Source organism: Cyprinodon variegatus, unplaced genomic scaffold (genome assembly GCF_000732505.1).
Source record: "Cyprinodon variegatus isolate N-32 unplaced genomic scaffold, C_variegatus-1.0 Scaffold500, whole genome shotgun sequence".
In the NCBI taxonomy this organism is placed as follows: domain Eukaryota; kingdom Metazoa; phylum Chordata; class Actinopteri; order Cyprinodontiformes; family Cyprinodontidae; genus Cyprinodon; species Cyprinodon variegatus.
Genome location: NW_015150953.1, coordinates 272949 through 287990, shown reverse-complemented (window position 1 = coordinate 287990; position 15042 = coordinate 272949). Strand labels below are relative to the sequence as shown.

The window sequence follows — 15042 nt, the reverse complement described above, 5'->3', positions numbered from 1 at the left end:
GTATAATATATTACATTTCTGACTGTATATCCCTGTAATTATTACACACTGTAGCTTTAAGAGTAGTAAGTAACTTGCTCCCAGTAAAAGAACCGGTGGGGAAGTCCTGAGGCGCAACAGCCTTTTTAGGGGACATAACTTCCTCATTTAACAAATAATGGGGGCAAAGCTACCATAAATTGTATTCCACAACCATTTGTACTGCTTTCATTCTTTATCTATCTATCTCTTTATCTATCTATCTCTTTATCTATCTATCTCAATCTGTGGCTCTGCACTGGTACAAAAATGCTGTGTTTTATTGGGTAGAATAAAATTACCAACTGTCGGCTGTTTCGGCCTGACAGAGCTGCCATTATGAAAGGGACACTTCACCCCTGCCTTCAGAGGTTGCTCTCTGTCTGCTGCTGTAGCGGGACTGCATATATTTACCTGGTAAATACCTATTTACCAGGTAAATACGTGCTGACGGTAGTTGGTCTGAAGGGTTCACGTTTTCATAGTGCTTTTCTACATAGATGTGCAAAAAAGGAAGTAAAAGTGCTTTAAAACACAGTTAGTAGGCTTATTAATATTCAGACAATTAACCTGATTTTGTAGTAATTTTCATCTAATATTTCACTTTGGTCCAACTCAATTTATTCTCCACAGAGACATAATTTATAATTCATGATGTCTAAGAGCTAAAGCATTAGTTTTTAGGGTTATAGAAATGAACAGGAGAGACTTTATCCCATTATTGATTTTTAACAAGCTTATGAACCTGAAACGCTTCAGAGTTTTTAAAATTGACATAATTTAGACATTAAGAAGACCACTTTGCCTATATGTCTTAGTCATTCCTGTTCCTAAATATAGAATAAGATAGAATAGAATAGAAATAGAAAATCCCTTCATTGTCCCTCATTGGGGAAATTCTGGTGTTTACATCAGCAAAAAGATTATATCAAAAATGGTCAAACAAATGTGAGAAAAGTGTATGAAAATAAGATAATAATGAAGAATTTGAAAAATAAACAAATAAAATACTGTACTATAAAGTGTTTTAATGATATAAAACTGTGCACCTGATGAATAAATAACCAATATCCAGCTATGGACATTTTTACAGTAATGGATATCTGAAAATAGCAGCAACATCAGAGATGTATAAAACGACAGCAGCATGTTATTTAACTGACTAAGACATATTGAGTAGACCGCATTAGTTGTAACAGCAACCTTGGCAACCCGCATGGCGTTGCAGCTCTGGCCATTTGGAAATAGTCTGTCAATGAAGTCACATTCACATGAGTAACAACATCATTAACTTTGATTGAAGTAGATAAACTCCCTTTTAACAGGAAGAAACCTCCAGCAGAACCAGGCTCAGTGTGAGCGGCCATCTGCTGAGGCCCACTGGGTTTCAAGGAGACAGAAGCAGAGATACAAAAAGCAGCTGTAAAAGGCGGCCCCATCCAGGAAACACACAGCCAGGCAGATGAGCTACGAGCCAGCTCCCATGTCAGAGGATGAAGAGAAAACATCCAGGCAGTCACAGTGAGAGAAACAGGACTACACTGGAAAAACAGGCCAATGTCCAACATCTAGAAACAAAGGCGTTGATGGCAGCAGCACAGCTGATATTTCTCTCCAGGATGGAGTCACAGCCAAACAGGAAGATTTGAGGGAAGTTTAAATGCATATTAGATTAATTTCCTAGTTTGAAACATTCTTGACTTTTAGTTTTATTTGGTAGTATGGAAACATCAAAACAAAAGTTTGAAGAAAGTTGTTTCCAACATTTTTACTTACTGTGATTCTCAGATGTTTTGATTTTGATTTAAAAGTAAACTTTATGTTTAATAATTAATTTATTGTTTGCCGTTTGTTTTTATCGGCACTTTATACATGCAGTCGATACTTTTATTGGAGAATAATTGTTTAGCTTTTAACTCATTTTGGTTTCAGCCTTTGCACACAGCGTCATTCTGTCTGATTAAATGTTGTTTGTTTTATTTTTTCCTTTTTGGACATTTAATAGTTATTTTCATTTTAAAGTAAAGTTTTTAGAACTCAAAAATGTAAGGCATCAAACTTGTGTACCATTCAAGTTTTGCTTTTGAGTTTGCCAAACCTGTATCCTGATTTTTTCCAACTGAGATAAAAGAAGTGATTTAGATAATGAAATAAATGGACTGCAAATATTTAACTCTTTTCTTATACTTTTGATTTAGAGTAAATTTTTACTCTTTGGCTAAACCGTCATCTGCATTTTTACCAAACTGTTTCCTTTAGAGACAGTCTGGGTTTTTCTGTTCAGCTCTTCCTGATGTTTTTATTCTTTAAAAGTTCCTTAAATAAACTATACTTCCCTGTAGGAGGCTAGTTCTGGTAATTATTAACAAACTGACATGTTAATCTACGGAGGGGGAGGAAACGGCAGAGCTATAATAAAAACAAAATAACTGCGATGACTTAACGTAACTTTGTGTTTTCTTCTCTCAGATTATTGATTATTTAAATGATGCAACGAATCATTTGGGAGAAATCGGAGGAGAATATGTTGCAGAAACAATGAAATGTAAATAAAGCTTTACGTTAGTGGATTAATAGTTGCTTTGGGTGCATATTGATAACGATCGGTTTCCATCATAAAGGGCCTCTGGTTTATTGCAGTCAGTGAAGCACAGCTAATTAGAACATGTGGTCTCTGTGCCAGCTTAGCTACTTCAGTGGAAAGAAGGAAAGTCACTGATTTCTCAGCGTTTCCACTTGTGCAGTCAGGAAAAGCATCAAGGAAGTTTTTATCTTCCCCCTTTTGCTGTTTTCTGATTTTTACCGGTTATTCTGCTGATAATCACTGAGATTATTACAGTTTTTAGTCTTTTAGTCTGGATAATTTTTCTTACCTGAGGCAGCCTGAGAGAAAAGTCTGAACTCTGCCTCCCTGTGCCTTTTTTTTAAAAAGATGGCAGAGGATGAAAATATGAAAGCATCATCCGTGTGGCTATGATCCTTCCATGCCCATCTGGCATGTCGGCCTTCAGAGGTTTAGCTCTCCCTGCCCCAGCAATCACCATTAATCCCCAAAGCTCTTCACAATCCCATAAATGGTATTGTATGGATGCAGCAGTGGGGAAAGATGGCAGGTCTGATTAAAAATAAACAAAGTCATGTGAAAAAAATGTTGAATCTTCTTCCACTGTTGCCTATTTTTTGTTTAGCAGATGTGTTGTATTGTGATGCAGCTGTCTCTGCTTATGATGCATGATTGAAGTTGCTGAAGTTAGGAGCAGATGACCTTAATTCCAAGCACCAACACATTTTTTTGATATTTATGGTTGTATTACCCAGCAAACATGCAAAAGCAATCAGGTGTTTTCTGCCCCTTTTGGAAGCATTAATGCTATTCAAAGCTGCCATTTTGTTCTCCAATAAACTACCTTTTTAAGGCTCTTAAATATTCAAGTGCTGCCATTTTGGCAAAAGCAGTTGGTCTGTCTGTGGAGGGGCTTCACTCTGTGGTAAAATAACTGTCAATAAAAACGAATGTGCAGATGTTTGACATTTTAATCATCTAGTTGGTGGCAGTTATGTGCCTGAAAGTCAACCATCTTTTAATGAGAAGAAGACTAAAACAACCAACTGAATGTTATANGTTGATGGCAGCAGCACAGCTGATATTTCTCTCCAGGATGGAGTCACAGCCAAACAGGAAGATTTGAGGGAAGTTTAAATGCATATTAGATTAATTTCCTAGTTTGAAACATTCTTGACTTTTAGTTTTATTTGGTAGTATGGAAACATCAAAACAAAAGTTTGAAGAAAGTTGTTTCCAACATTTTTACTTACTGTGATTCTCAGATGTTTTGATTTTGATTTAAAAGTAAACTTTATGTTTAATAATTAATTTATTGTTTGCCGTTTGTTTTTATCGGCACTTTATACATGCAGTCGATACTTTTATTGGAGAATAATTGTTTAGCTTTTAACTCATTTTGGTTTCAGCCTTTGCACACAGCGTCATTCTGTCTGATTAAATGTTGTTTGTTTTATTTTTTCCTTTTTGGACATTTAATAGTTATTTTCATTTTAAAGTAAAGTTTTTAGAACTCAAAAATGTAAGGCATCAAACTTGTGTACCATTCAAGTTTTGCTTTTGAGTTTGCCAAACCTGTATCCTGATTTTTTCCAACTGAGATAAAAGAAGTGATTTAGATAATGAAATAAATGGACTGCAAATATTTAACTCTTTTCTTATACTTTTGATTTAGAGTAAATTTTTACTCTTTGGCTAAACCGTCATCTGCATTTTTACCAAACTGTTTCCTTTAGAGACAGTCTGGGTTTTTCTGTTCAGCTCTTCCTGATGTTTTTATTCTTTAAAAGTTCCTTAAATAAACTATACTTCCCTGTAGGAGGCTAGTTCTGGTAATTATTAACAAACTGACATGTTAATCTACGGAGGGGGAGGAAACGGCAGAGCTATAATAAAAACAAAATAACTGCGATGACTTAACGTAACTTTGTGTTTTCTTCTCTCAGATTATTGATTATTTAAATGATGCAACGAATCATTTGGGAGAAATCGGAGGAGAATATGTTGCAGAAACAATGAAATGTAAATAAAGCTTTACGTTAGTGGATTAATAGTTGCTTTGGGTGCATATTGATAACGATCGGTTTCCATCATAAAGGGCCTCTGGTTTATTGCAGTCAGTGAAGCACAGCTAATTAGAACATGTGGTCTCTGTGCCAGCTTAGCTACTTCAGTGGAAAGAAGGAAAGTCACTGATTTCTCAGCGTTTCCACTTGTGCAGTCAGGAAAAGCATCAAGGAAGTTTTTATCTTCCCCCTTTTGCTGTTTTCTGATTTTTACCGGTTATTCTGCTGATAATCACTGAGATTATTACAGTTTTTAGTCTTTTAGTCTGGATAATTTTTCTTACCTGAGGCAGCCTGAGAGAAAAGTCTGAACTCTGCCTCCCTGTGCCTTTTTTTTAAAAAGATGGCAGAGGATGAAAATATGAAAGCATCATCCGTGTGGCTATGATCCTTCCATGCCCATCTGGCATGTCGGCCTTCAGAGGTTTAGCTCTCCCTGCCCCAGCAATCACCATTAATCCCCAAAGCTCTTCACAATCCCATAAATGGTATTGTATGGATGCAGCAGTGGGGAAAGATGGCAGGTCTGATTAAAAATAAACAAAGTCATGTGAAAAAAATGTTGAATCTTCTTCCACTGTTGCCTATTTTTTGTTTAGCAGATGTGTTGTATTGTGATGCAGCTGTCTCTGCTTATGATGCATGATTGAAGTTGCTGAAGTTAGGAGCAGATGACCTTAATTCCAAGCACCAACACATTTTTTTGATATTTATGGTTGTATTACCCAGCAAACATGCAAAAGCAATCAGGTGTTTTCTGCCCCTTTTGGAAGCATTAATGCTATTCAAAGCTGCCATTTTGTTCTCCAATAAACTACCTTTTTAAGGCTCTTAAATATTCAAGTGCTGCCATTTTGGCAAAAGCAGTTGGTCTGTCTGTGGAGGGGCTTCACTCTGTGGTAAAATAACTGTCAATAAAAACGAATGTGCAGATGTTTGACATTTTAATCATCTAGTTGGTGGCAGTTATGTGCCTGAAAGTCAACCATTTTTTAATGAGAAGAAGACTAAAACAACCAACTGAATGTTATATTGGGGATGCATTAAAACAACGGCTGTGTCCTAAGGTCCTTCCTAATCCCTAACCCCTCAATCCCAAATAGAGAGGGGACTATATAGTGGACTTAATTGTGAACTTGGTTAACTGACCATTCAGAGATATTACCGCTACTTTTCGCTCCCCGTTCGTCATGTGACTCCACCTCCCCGCACGGTGCCTGTTCTATCTTTGTTCTGTCTTGTCACCCCCAAAACAAATCCCATGATGCTTTGTGAGGAGAGCTCTTTCAAAGCATTCTGGGGTATACTCCTGATCAAAATCTTAAGACCAGTCAAAAAATTGCAAGAATTTGCATTTTGCACTATTGGATCTTAAGAAGGTTCAAAGTAGAGCTTCACAATGTTAAAGGAAAAAAATCAGTGCAAGAGACAAGAACATTTGAGCGGGGAATTTTCTGAAAACTGCATGTAGACTCAAACATTACTTTTTCAGCTGATCAAAAGTTTAAGACCTTAGTCTTTAAAAGCCAAAAGCTGTGCAAAAATCTGGATTCCATGTCCATGCCATTTCTGTCAAGTCTTTGCACTGTCAAGACCTCCTGATGGCAAAAGCAAAAAAGCTCAGTGACTTTGAACATGGTAGGATTGTTGAGCTACACAAGCAAGGCCTCTCACAACGTGCGATCGCTGCTGAGGTTGGACGCAGTAAGACAGTCATTTTGCATTTTTTAAATGATTCTGAGGGTTATGGAACAAAAAAATCAAGTGATAGACCCAAAAAAATTGTCCGTCAAGACACAGGACGATCCTCCAAATTAAGGCCATTACTGGTGCTGACTGCAGCCCAATAACCATCAGACGGCATCTGCGAGAGAGGTGCTTCAGAAAAGAAAAACGTCTTCAAAGGCCACGTCTTCTTCAATGCCACAAATTTGCCCGTTTGGACTTTGCAAGGGTGCACCAAACATGGGACATTGAAAGGCGGAAGAAAGTTGTCTTCTCTGATGAGAAAAAATTTAACCTTGATGGTCCTGATGGCTTCCAACATTACTGGCATGACAAGGAGATCCCACCTGAGATGTTTTCTACACGGCACTGTAGTGGGGGCGCCATCATGATTTGGGGTGCGTTTTCCTTCAATGGAACAATGGAGCTTCAGGTTGTGCAGGGGCATCAAACAGCAGCCGGCTATGTGGAGATGTTGCAACGGGCATCCCTCATGACTGAGGGCCCTCGTCTGTGTGGTAATGATTGGGTTTTTCAACAGGACAATGCTGCAGTTCGCAATGCCCACCTGACAAAGGAGTTCTTCCAAAAGAATAACACCAAGAGACTAACCTCCATCTTTTGGACCATCCTGCATGTTCCCCGGATCTAAACCCAACTGAGAACATTTGGGGATGGATGGCAAGGGAAGTTTACAAAAATGGACATCAGTTCCAGACAGTGGATGCCCTTCGTGAAGCCATCTTCAACACTTCCGTTCCCACTAGCCTCCTGGAAACACTGGCATCAAGCATGCCTAAACGATTGTTTAAAGCCATCAACAAGAATGGTGGAGCTACTCATTACTGAGTCCTTTTTTTGACACTTTGATTTCTGTTTTCAGAGGTTTTCCGTTTTTTTTTTTAGCTATGGTCTTAAACTTTTGATCAGCTGAAAAAAATCATGCTTGAGTGTAAATGCAGCTTTCAATTAATTCCCCGCTCAAAAGTTTTTGTCTCTTACGCTGATTTCTTCTTTTAACAGCTCTACTTAGAACCTTCTTTAGATCCAATAATGCAAAATGCAAATTCTTGCAATTTTTTGACTGGTCTTAAGATTTTGATCAGGAGTGTATCTGCTCATCTCGTGACCATGGATGATCAATACTTTTCAACGTGCTTTCAACGTTTCAACTTTCAAAAACCTACAATGCAGCAGTTGAGTTAATCCCTTCCTGCTATAATTGCAACCCAAACTCCTTTACAGGGGAACACAAGACCTTGCCTATTCAGCCAGGCCAACAATTTTCTTTAACAACCCCCCTTTCAGAGACATAGACAGGTATGGGGCATTGCAGGGTAACAAAAGAAGCCAAACGACACGTTGGACTTAAGTTTTGGACACGTTATGAATATTCTATGTATACGCCCAAAATTAAAAAAATACGTAGAAAGTTTAGCGTATGCCAGCGTTTTAGGAGATTCTGGGACTTCATGCATACACTGGCTAAATTGGCAAGATGACAGGGGCTTAAAATAAAAATTTGAATTGAATAAAAATGTCACACTTTCATAAGCATCTAAATCCCACTTCAGTTCTGAGTTCAGAGAAGTTACACCTGTGGATGTCTTCTAAGGCAGGCGTCTTCAACGTTTTCCAGGCCAATGACCCCCAAACTGATGGCCAGATNTTAAAGGAAAAAAATCAGTGCAAGAGACAAGAACATTTGAGCGGGGAATTTTCTGAAAACTGCATGTAGACTCAAACATTACTTTTTCAGCTGATCAAAAGTTTAAGACCTTAGTCTTTAAAAGCCAAAAGCTGTGCAAAAATCTGGATTCCATGTCCATGCCATTTCTGTCAAGTCTTTGCACTGTCAAGACCTCCTGATGGCAAAAGCAAAAAAGCTCAGTGACTTTGAACATGGTAGGATTGTTGAGCTACACAAGCAAGGCCTCTCACAACGTGCGATCGCTGCTGAGGTTGGACGCAGTAAGACAGTCATTTTGCATTTTTTAAATGATTCTGAGGGTTATGGAACAAAAAAATCAAGTGATAGACCCAAAAAAATTGTCCGTCAAGACACAGGACGATCCTCCAAATTAAGGCCATTACTGGTGCTGACTGCAGCCCAATAACCATCAGACGGCATCTGCGAGAGAGGTGCTTCAGAAAAGAAAAACGTCTTCAAAGGCCACGTCTTCTTCAATGCCACAAATTTGCCCGTTTGGACTTTGCAAGGGTGCACCAAACATGGGACATTGAAAGGTGGAAGAAAGTTGTCTTCTCTGATGAGAAAAAATTTAACCTTGATGGTCCTGATGGCTTCCAACATTACTGGCATGACAAGGAGATCCCACCTGAGATGTTTTCTACACGGCACTGTAGTGGGGGCGCCATCATGATTTGGGGTGCGTTTTCCTTCAATGGAACAATGGAGCTTCAGGTTGTGCAGGGGCATCAAACAGCAGCCGGCTATGTGGAGATGTTGCAACGGGCATCCCTCATGACTGAGGGCCCTCGTCTGTGTGGTAATGATTGGGTTTTTCAACAGGACAATGCTGCAGTTCGCAATGCCCACCTGACAAAGGAGTTCTTCCAAAAGAATAACACCAAGAGACTAACCTCCATCTTTTGGACCATCCTGCATGTTCCCCGGATCTAAACCCAACTGAGAACATTTGGGGATGGATGGCAAGGGAAGTTTACAAAAATGGACATCAGTTCCAGACAGTGGATGCCCTTCGTGAAGCCATCTTCAACACTTCCGTTCCCACTAGCCTCCTGGAAACACTGGCATCAAGCATGCCTAAACGATTGTTTAAAGCCATCAACAAGAATGGTGGAGCTACTCATTACTGAGTCCTTTTTTTGACACTTTGATTTCTGTTTTCAGAGGTTTTCCGTTTTTTTTTTTAGCTATGGTCTTAAACTTTTGATCAGCTGAAAAAAATCATGCTTGAGTGTAAATGCAGCTTTCAATTAATTCCCCGCTCAAAAGTTTTTGTCTCTTACGCTGATTTCTTCTTTTAACAGCTCTACTTAGAACCTTCTTTAGATCCAATAATGCAAAATGCAAATTCTTGCAATTTTTTGACTGGTCTTAAGATTTTGATCAGGAGTGTATCTGCTCATCTCGTGACCATGGATGATCAATACTTTTCAACGTGCTTTCAACGTTTCAACTTTCAAAAACCTACAATGCAGCAGTTGAGTTAATCCCTTCCTGCTATAATTGCAACCCAAACTCCTTTACAGGGGAACACAAGACCTTGCCTATTCAGCCAGGCCAACAATTTTCTTTAACAACCCCCCTTTCAGAGACATAGACAGGTATGGGGCATTGCAGGGTAACAAAAGAAGCCAAACGACACGTTGGACTTAAGTTTTGGACACGTTATGAATATTCTATGTATACGCCCAAAATTAAAAAAATACGTAGAAAGTTTAGCGTATGCCAGCGTTTTAGGAGATTCTGGGACTTCATGCATACACTGGCTAAATTGGCAAGATGACAGGGGCTTAAAATAAAAATTTGAATTGAATAAAAATGTCACACTTTCATAAGCATCTAAATCCCACTTCAGTTCTGAGTTCAGAGAAGTTACACCTGTGGATGTCTTCTAAGGCAGGCGTCTTCAACGTTTTCCAGGCCAATGACCCCCAAACTGATGGCCAGATCGAGCTTGGATCCCCTAATTAGGGCGACAGTGGCGTTGGGTGTAGGAGTTTGCCCTGAAAATGAAGGATTGGGGGTTCAAGCCCTGGCTCCGACTTTTAGTGTCGTTGTGTCCTTGGGCAAGACACTTCACCTGCATTGTCTACTGATGGTGGTCAGAGGGCCCTGTGGCGCCAGTGTACCCTTGGGGTTGCGGACCCCCTGTTGAAGAAGTCTGTTCTAAAGCAACATCTCAAACGCTGCTTCCTTGTTGGGCATCATGTAGAACTGCTGCAGCAGAAGGAACCTCAGATGTAGTTTCAAGGTAGCAGACATGAAGCTCCCTCTGTTTTTATTCCCAAAGGAATGAAAACAGTTCCTGCATATTGACTGATTCAGTGAAATATGGAAGTGATTGTCTCTGTCAGTGAAACTGACTTTTATTCATTTATTTCCTGTTTGATTCTCTGAAAATAAAATCCAGGAAGGCTAAATGCGTCTGTACAGTTTCTTTCTGAACGACTGGTAACTAATCCCAACATGACGGCTAATAAGTCCACGTTCAGCTGATTTGCCCCATTTTTATTCCCCACTTTTACTTTGTGACGGATCACAGCACAGTGATGGTCACCAAAGGGCTTTTTTGCTTTTAGAAGATGAGATCTGAAGAAGCTTTTTTTTATTTTTGCTAGAATACTGTTCTTGGATTTAAAAATTGTGGAAAAAATGTGCTGAGATATCAGTCCGATCAGCCCCATCTGGATCATCGTTAAACCAAGCCGTCCATCATCTCTCTGAAGAATTAGTTATAAACTCTACTTAATGACCAAAAGTCACAAATTGAAAACAAAATGAATATAAATGTAATCAATTATCCATTAGGTTTTTTTTTGTTGTTTTTTTTTTACAGTGTCCTGTCTGGCAATGTGGCAATAAGAATAATTGTCTTGATGCCAAAAAGAGCCCAACAGATTTTACTTACACAAGTGGAGCAGTACGCCAATTGCCATATTGCTCCACCTGTTTCATGCATATAAATTGCTTTATTATAATTATGCAGGGAGTTTTAAGGATTATATGGACACTGAAATGTAAATAGAACAGAAGAGGAAAAACAGAAGAAGAAAAAAAAGAGAAAAGATGAAAGAAAGAGGAGATTTTAACCATCGCCCGATCTCCCGGGGCAAGTAGTTTTAATTGTCGGGAGAGTACAAATTTCATTGCATTTGCCCGCCGGGCAAGTGCAATGATCGCAAAAAAAAAAATTATTTATCACTCAAAATTACTCTAAAATCACCGACATTCGATGAAAACAACCCAGAAGCGTTGTTGGCGCCATTTTTGTTGCTTTGTACACATTCTCGCGTGATTTGAAAAAGTTGCGTGATTTTTCCGCCAGATGGCGTGATTTTTGTCCACCTATTGGTAATTTTGATGTAGTTACCAAAACGTCAAACAAGCTAGAAAGCGCTATCATATGTCAGTCTTCTGTACAGTGATTCAGGTCATACATAAAAAAAATTTCATTAAATTTTTTCTCTTAGACATTGGAGAGGTGCATTTAAATGTTATAGAGCTAAACATGTTAAATTGGTGACCTGTTATGTTATTATTATTGTCTTGTTGCTGCATTTATTTTGTCAGGGAAAACTAATCCTGAAATGATGTAAGACTGTGGAAACCCTGTATAAAATTACTATGTATAATGATTCTCTAGAAAAGTCACATTATATTAATAGTATTATCTGGTATAAACATACCGTGACTCTAAAATAAAAGTTATTTATTTGTGACATTGACCTCTGTCTTGTGATTTATCTTAAGTTTTTTTTAGATTTTTAACATTAAAATGTATATTTTTCCAAGCACACAACAGTTTAAAGCAAAGTTTAGTTTGAAAAGAATGTGCAGGACGGATTGAAAAGCATGTTAACACAGTAATGTAGGCTTGAGTTCATTATCACATGCATATACACACCAGGAACCTGGAAACTTAAAAAATACTGAATTACAAAAAATATGATATATATACAAAAATGAATATTAGGAACTATATTTATCAAACATTATACTGGGCAAGTAAAAATTGTTTCTGGTCAAATGAAATGTGAAAGTCGGGCAAGTGGTAAAAATCCTTAACGTCAACCCCAGGGAGACAATGATAAAACATTTTCAGTCTGCTTCATCACCTGCAACAAGATGCAAAAAGAACAGCACAACCGAAAGACATGGTACGAGACAAACAATAAAGAAACACCTTAAAACTATTGCTGAAGTAGTATTATTTAGTCTGACATGTACTCCGTGTTACCTGAAGATAAGAGTGTGGGCTTTCTGTAGCTTTGGTTCTTTCGATGCTTTGATAGGTGGAGGAAATTTTGCATTTGGAGGAATTTCTTCCGTTAAAAAACCACATTAGAGCCAATAGTTCATTTAAACCCTGAGCACACGACAGCATTTTTAGAAAAGTTTATCTGCTGTTCTATTCTACCACAATAGGAAGCTTTTTCTATGGCAATGACACAATTTGAAAACGGGTTCTATAGTGGAAAGGTCTTAAACATCTCGGTCTCTGTTGTCATATGTGCAGGAAAAACAGAATCTGTCTTGGAAGGAGAAGCCCTGAGACTTGGTAGAAATAAATGGAGTCCCTTCCAAGGGCGTAGGTTTGATCTCAGCTTTGGTAGCGACACTATTGGTCTTAAGTTGAATTGGTCTGATGTCATTGGTCCTACGCATTATGCATGCTCCTATTTTTTTTATGCTTGACGTGAGCATCGAGGCACATTTCTTTTAAAGAGAAAACAGCTTTTTTTCCTTACATTTACACATATTTTATAAGCACTACACACACAAGATGCTGTTTATCAATGTTTGAAGCATCAGCGGCTTGGAATAATGTAAAATTGGGACAACTAAACACTTTGAAAAGGGTTACATTTGAACTTACCAGTGACTAAGACGGAAGGTAAATGCGTGTCTTTTAACCAAATATAGTCTAAATATGTTTGATTTACTGTATTAACGTAGGTGCAGGAACTATAAGAGGAACTGACACTGAGCATTTAAAATATTAACTTCAATATACAAGTTGTGAGAAAAGACGCGACTGTTGCAACAGCACTTTATTGTAAACTATAAACATGTTTATTGGTAGGGACAAGTAGGTCGGGCCAAGATTTTGGTAGGGAGATGTCCCTATAACCTGACTCCGCCAGATGGATTTGCTGGATTTGCTCCGCATATCCATCTGGAAACCTTCCGTTGAAGTAATTTTGGGAAGGGGCGAAAATACTGGTTAGCTGATTGGCCTATGTTGGTGATAGACGGGCCAAATAAACCAATCAGATCAACGAAGCATATGACGTACTAACAGAGCGACGACGAAGAGGAGCCAATTGATAGATCAAACTCTTGCCGAAACCAGTCGGGAGAAGAGCAAAAACATCTTTTCCTCTGAGAAAAGCCTCCAGAGCAGTGTTTTGCTCTTCTTTCAGTGAAGAAATACTCTGTCATTCTGATAAAACTCGATAGCCACGCTAACGCTAGTTTCATCGGCTGAAGCCGCCATGTTCTTTAGACTGAACTGTCGCGCTTCAAAGCCAACGCTGATTGGACGTTCGTTTGGAGAGTCTCCAGACTGATCTGCGAGTGAAACCTTGAAAGCTCGCGAGATCAGGATGGTCTCACGAGGCTAATGTCCCTATGGTCCCTATGCAAACCTGCGCCCATGGTGACTTCCATCCTGAAACTAGTGGTGTATGGAAGAAAAACAGTCTCACTGGAATCTGCCTTTTTTTGAATACCGAATTTTAAACACTGAATTTTTTTACACATTGAATTCCGTACACTGAACTTGTAAAAATGTACCTGCAAAAAATTTTCCAGCAAAAAATTCACTTGCAACAATTTAACTGTAAATGTGTTGACCTGTTGCTGAACTCAAGTCAAAGCTATCGACACTCGATGCAGTCTAGCAGCTTCTAGCCAATGAAATGAGCTCATTTAGTCACGTGACAGAACAGTTGGGCATAGCTTTGTTCCCGGTTGAATGAAGCTGATGAGTTTTTCTTGTTAAATAGATACAAAACGTCAGGTAGCCACTAATAGACAGCCATTAGTTTTACATCTAATCGGACTGGGTGAAATAACTGAGCCGATCACAGCTAGTGCAGCACCCCTGTCTGTCAAGGCTCTTGGTTTGATCCGGAAGAAGCGGCTTGTGGCAAACTTTCTTTTTTTTCTGACCAAATGAGCTCATATCATTAGCTAGAAGCTGCCCGACTGCATAGAATGTAGATTGCTTTAGCCTGAGTTCATCAAACGGTCAACGCACTTCCAGTCAAGTTTTTTACAGTTGAATTTTCACCAGATAAAAATTCCGTGTTTAAAATTCGGTGTATAAAAAAAAAAGGCAGATTTCAATGAGACTTAAGAAAAGGAAATTCAATCCTTAGTGTTTACACTAGAGATGCATCATATAGATGGGCTTCAATGGGGGCTAAACAGAAGCAATATGTTGAGTCATGAGTTCAAAGCCATTCATCTTTTTAAATATTTTTTTTAAGTAAAATAAATATACACATAAAACTGTGGTCTAATGATCTCTTTCTGTTTTTTGTTTTGTTTTTCTAGTGAAAAAAGCCAAGCTTCAAGGTCCACCAGGTAAGGAAGTCTCTCATTTTGTTACTTTAATAAAACATATAGCTCACCCTTCCTCCATCCTCTAAGACTGCGTTCACACTGCAGGCCTGCAGATTTTAATTTCTTTGTCTATAAAAGTGAAATAGCTTAAGCTTCACTTTGTAAAATGATGGAGGCTCTTTTTCATGGGAAAGTGTGCTTATGTGTAACTGGAATCAACAGAGTAACTTAAGTCGTAAGTCGTAGGGAAGCGGCTGTTCCAACGGTTGCATTTCCAAATTCTCCCGAGTGGGGCACGACTTTAAACGAGTGAATAAAGTGAACTGGATTGGTCGATTATCAAGGGGGCGGGATTATTATGATGGAAGGTTCGCAAGCAAGTTTGATTG

At 38.7% G+C, this 15042-nt stretch overlaps 1 protein-coding gene across 1 annotated transcript in view; it reads left to right on the top strand.

Moving 5' to 3' along the window:
* Window positions 1-15042, top strand: part of unc13b (unc-13 homolog B (C. elegans)) — a 148154-nt gene that overhangs the window by 11437 nt on the left and 121675 nt on the right. Inside the window, exon 2 of the mRNA XM_015390447.1 lies at window positions 14645-14674. Within this exon, the coding sequence (XP_015245933.1) occupies window positions 14645-14674 (30 nt within the window). The remainder of the gene's footprint in view (window positions 1-14644; window positions 14675-15042) is intronic.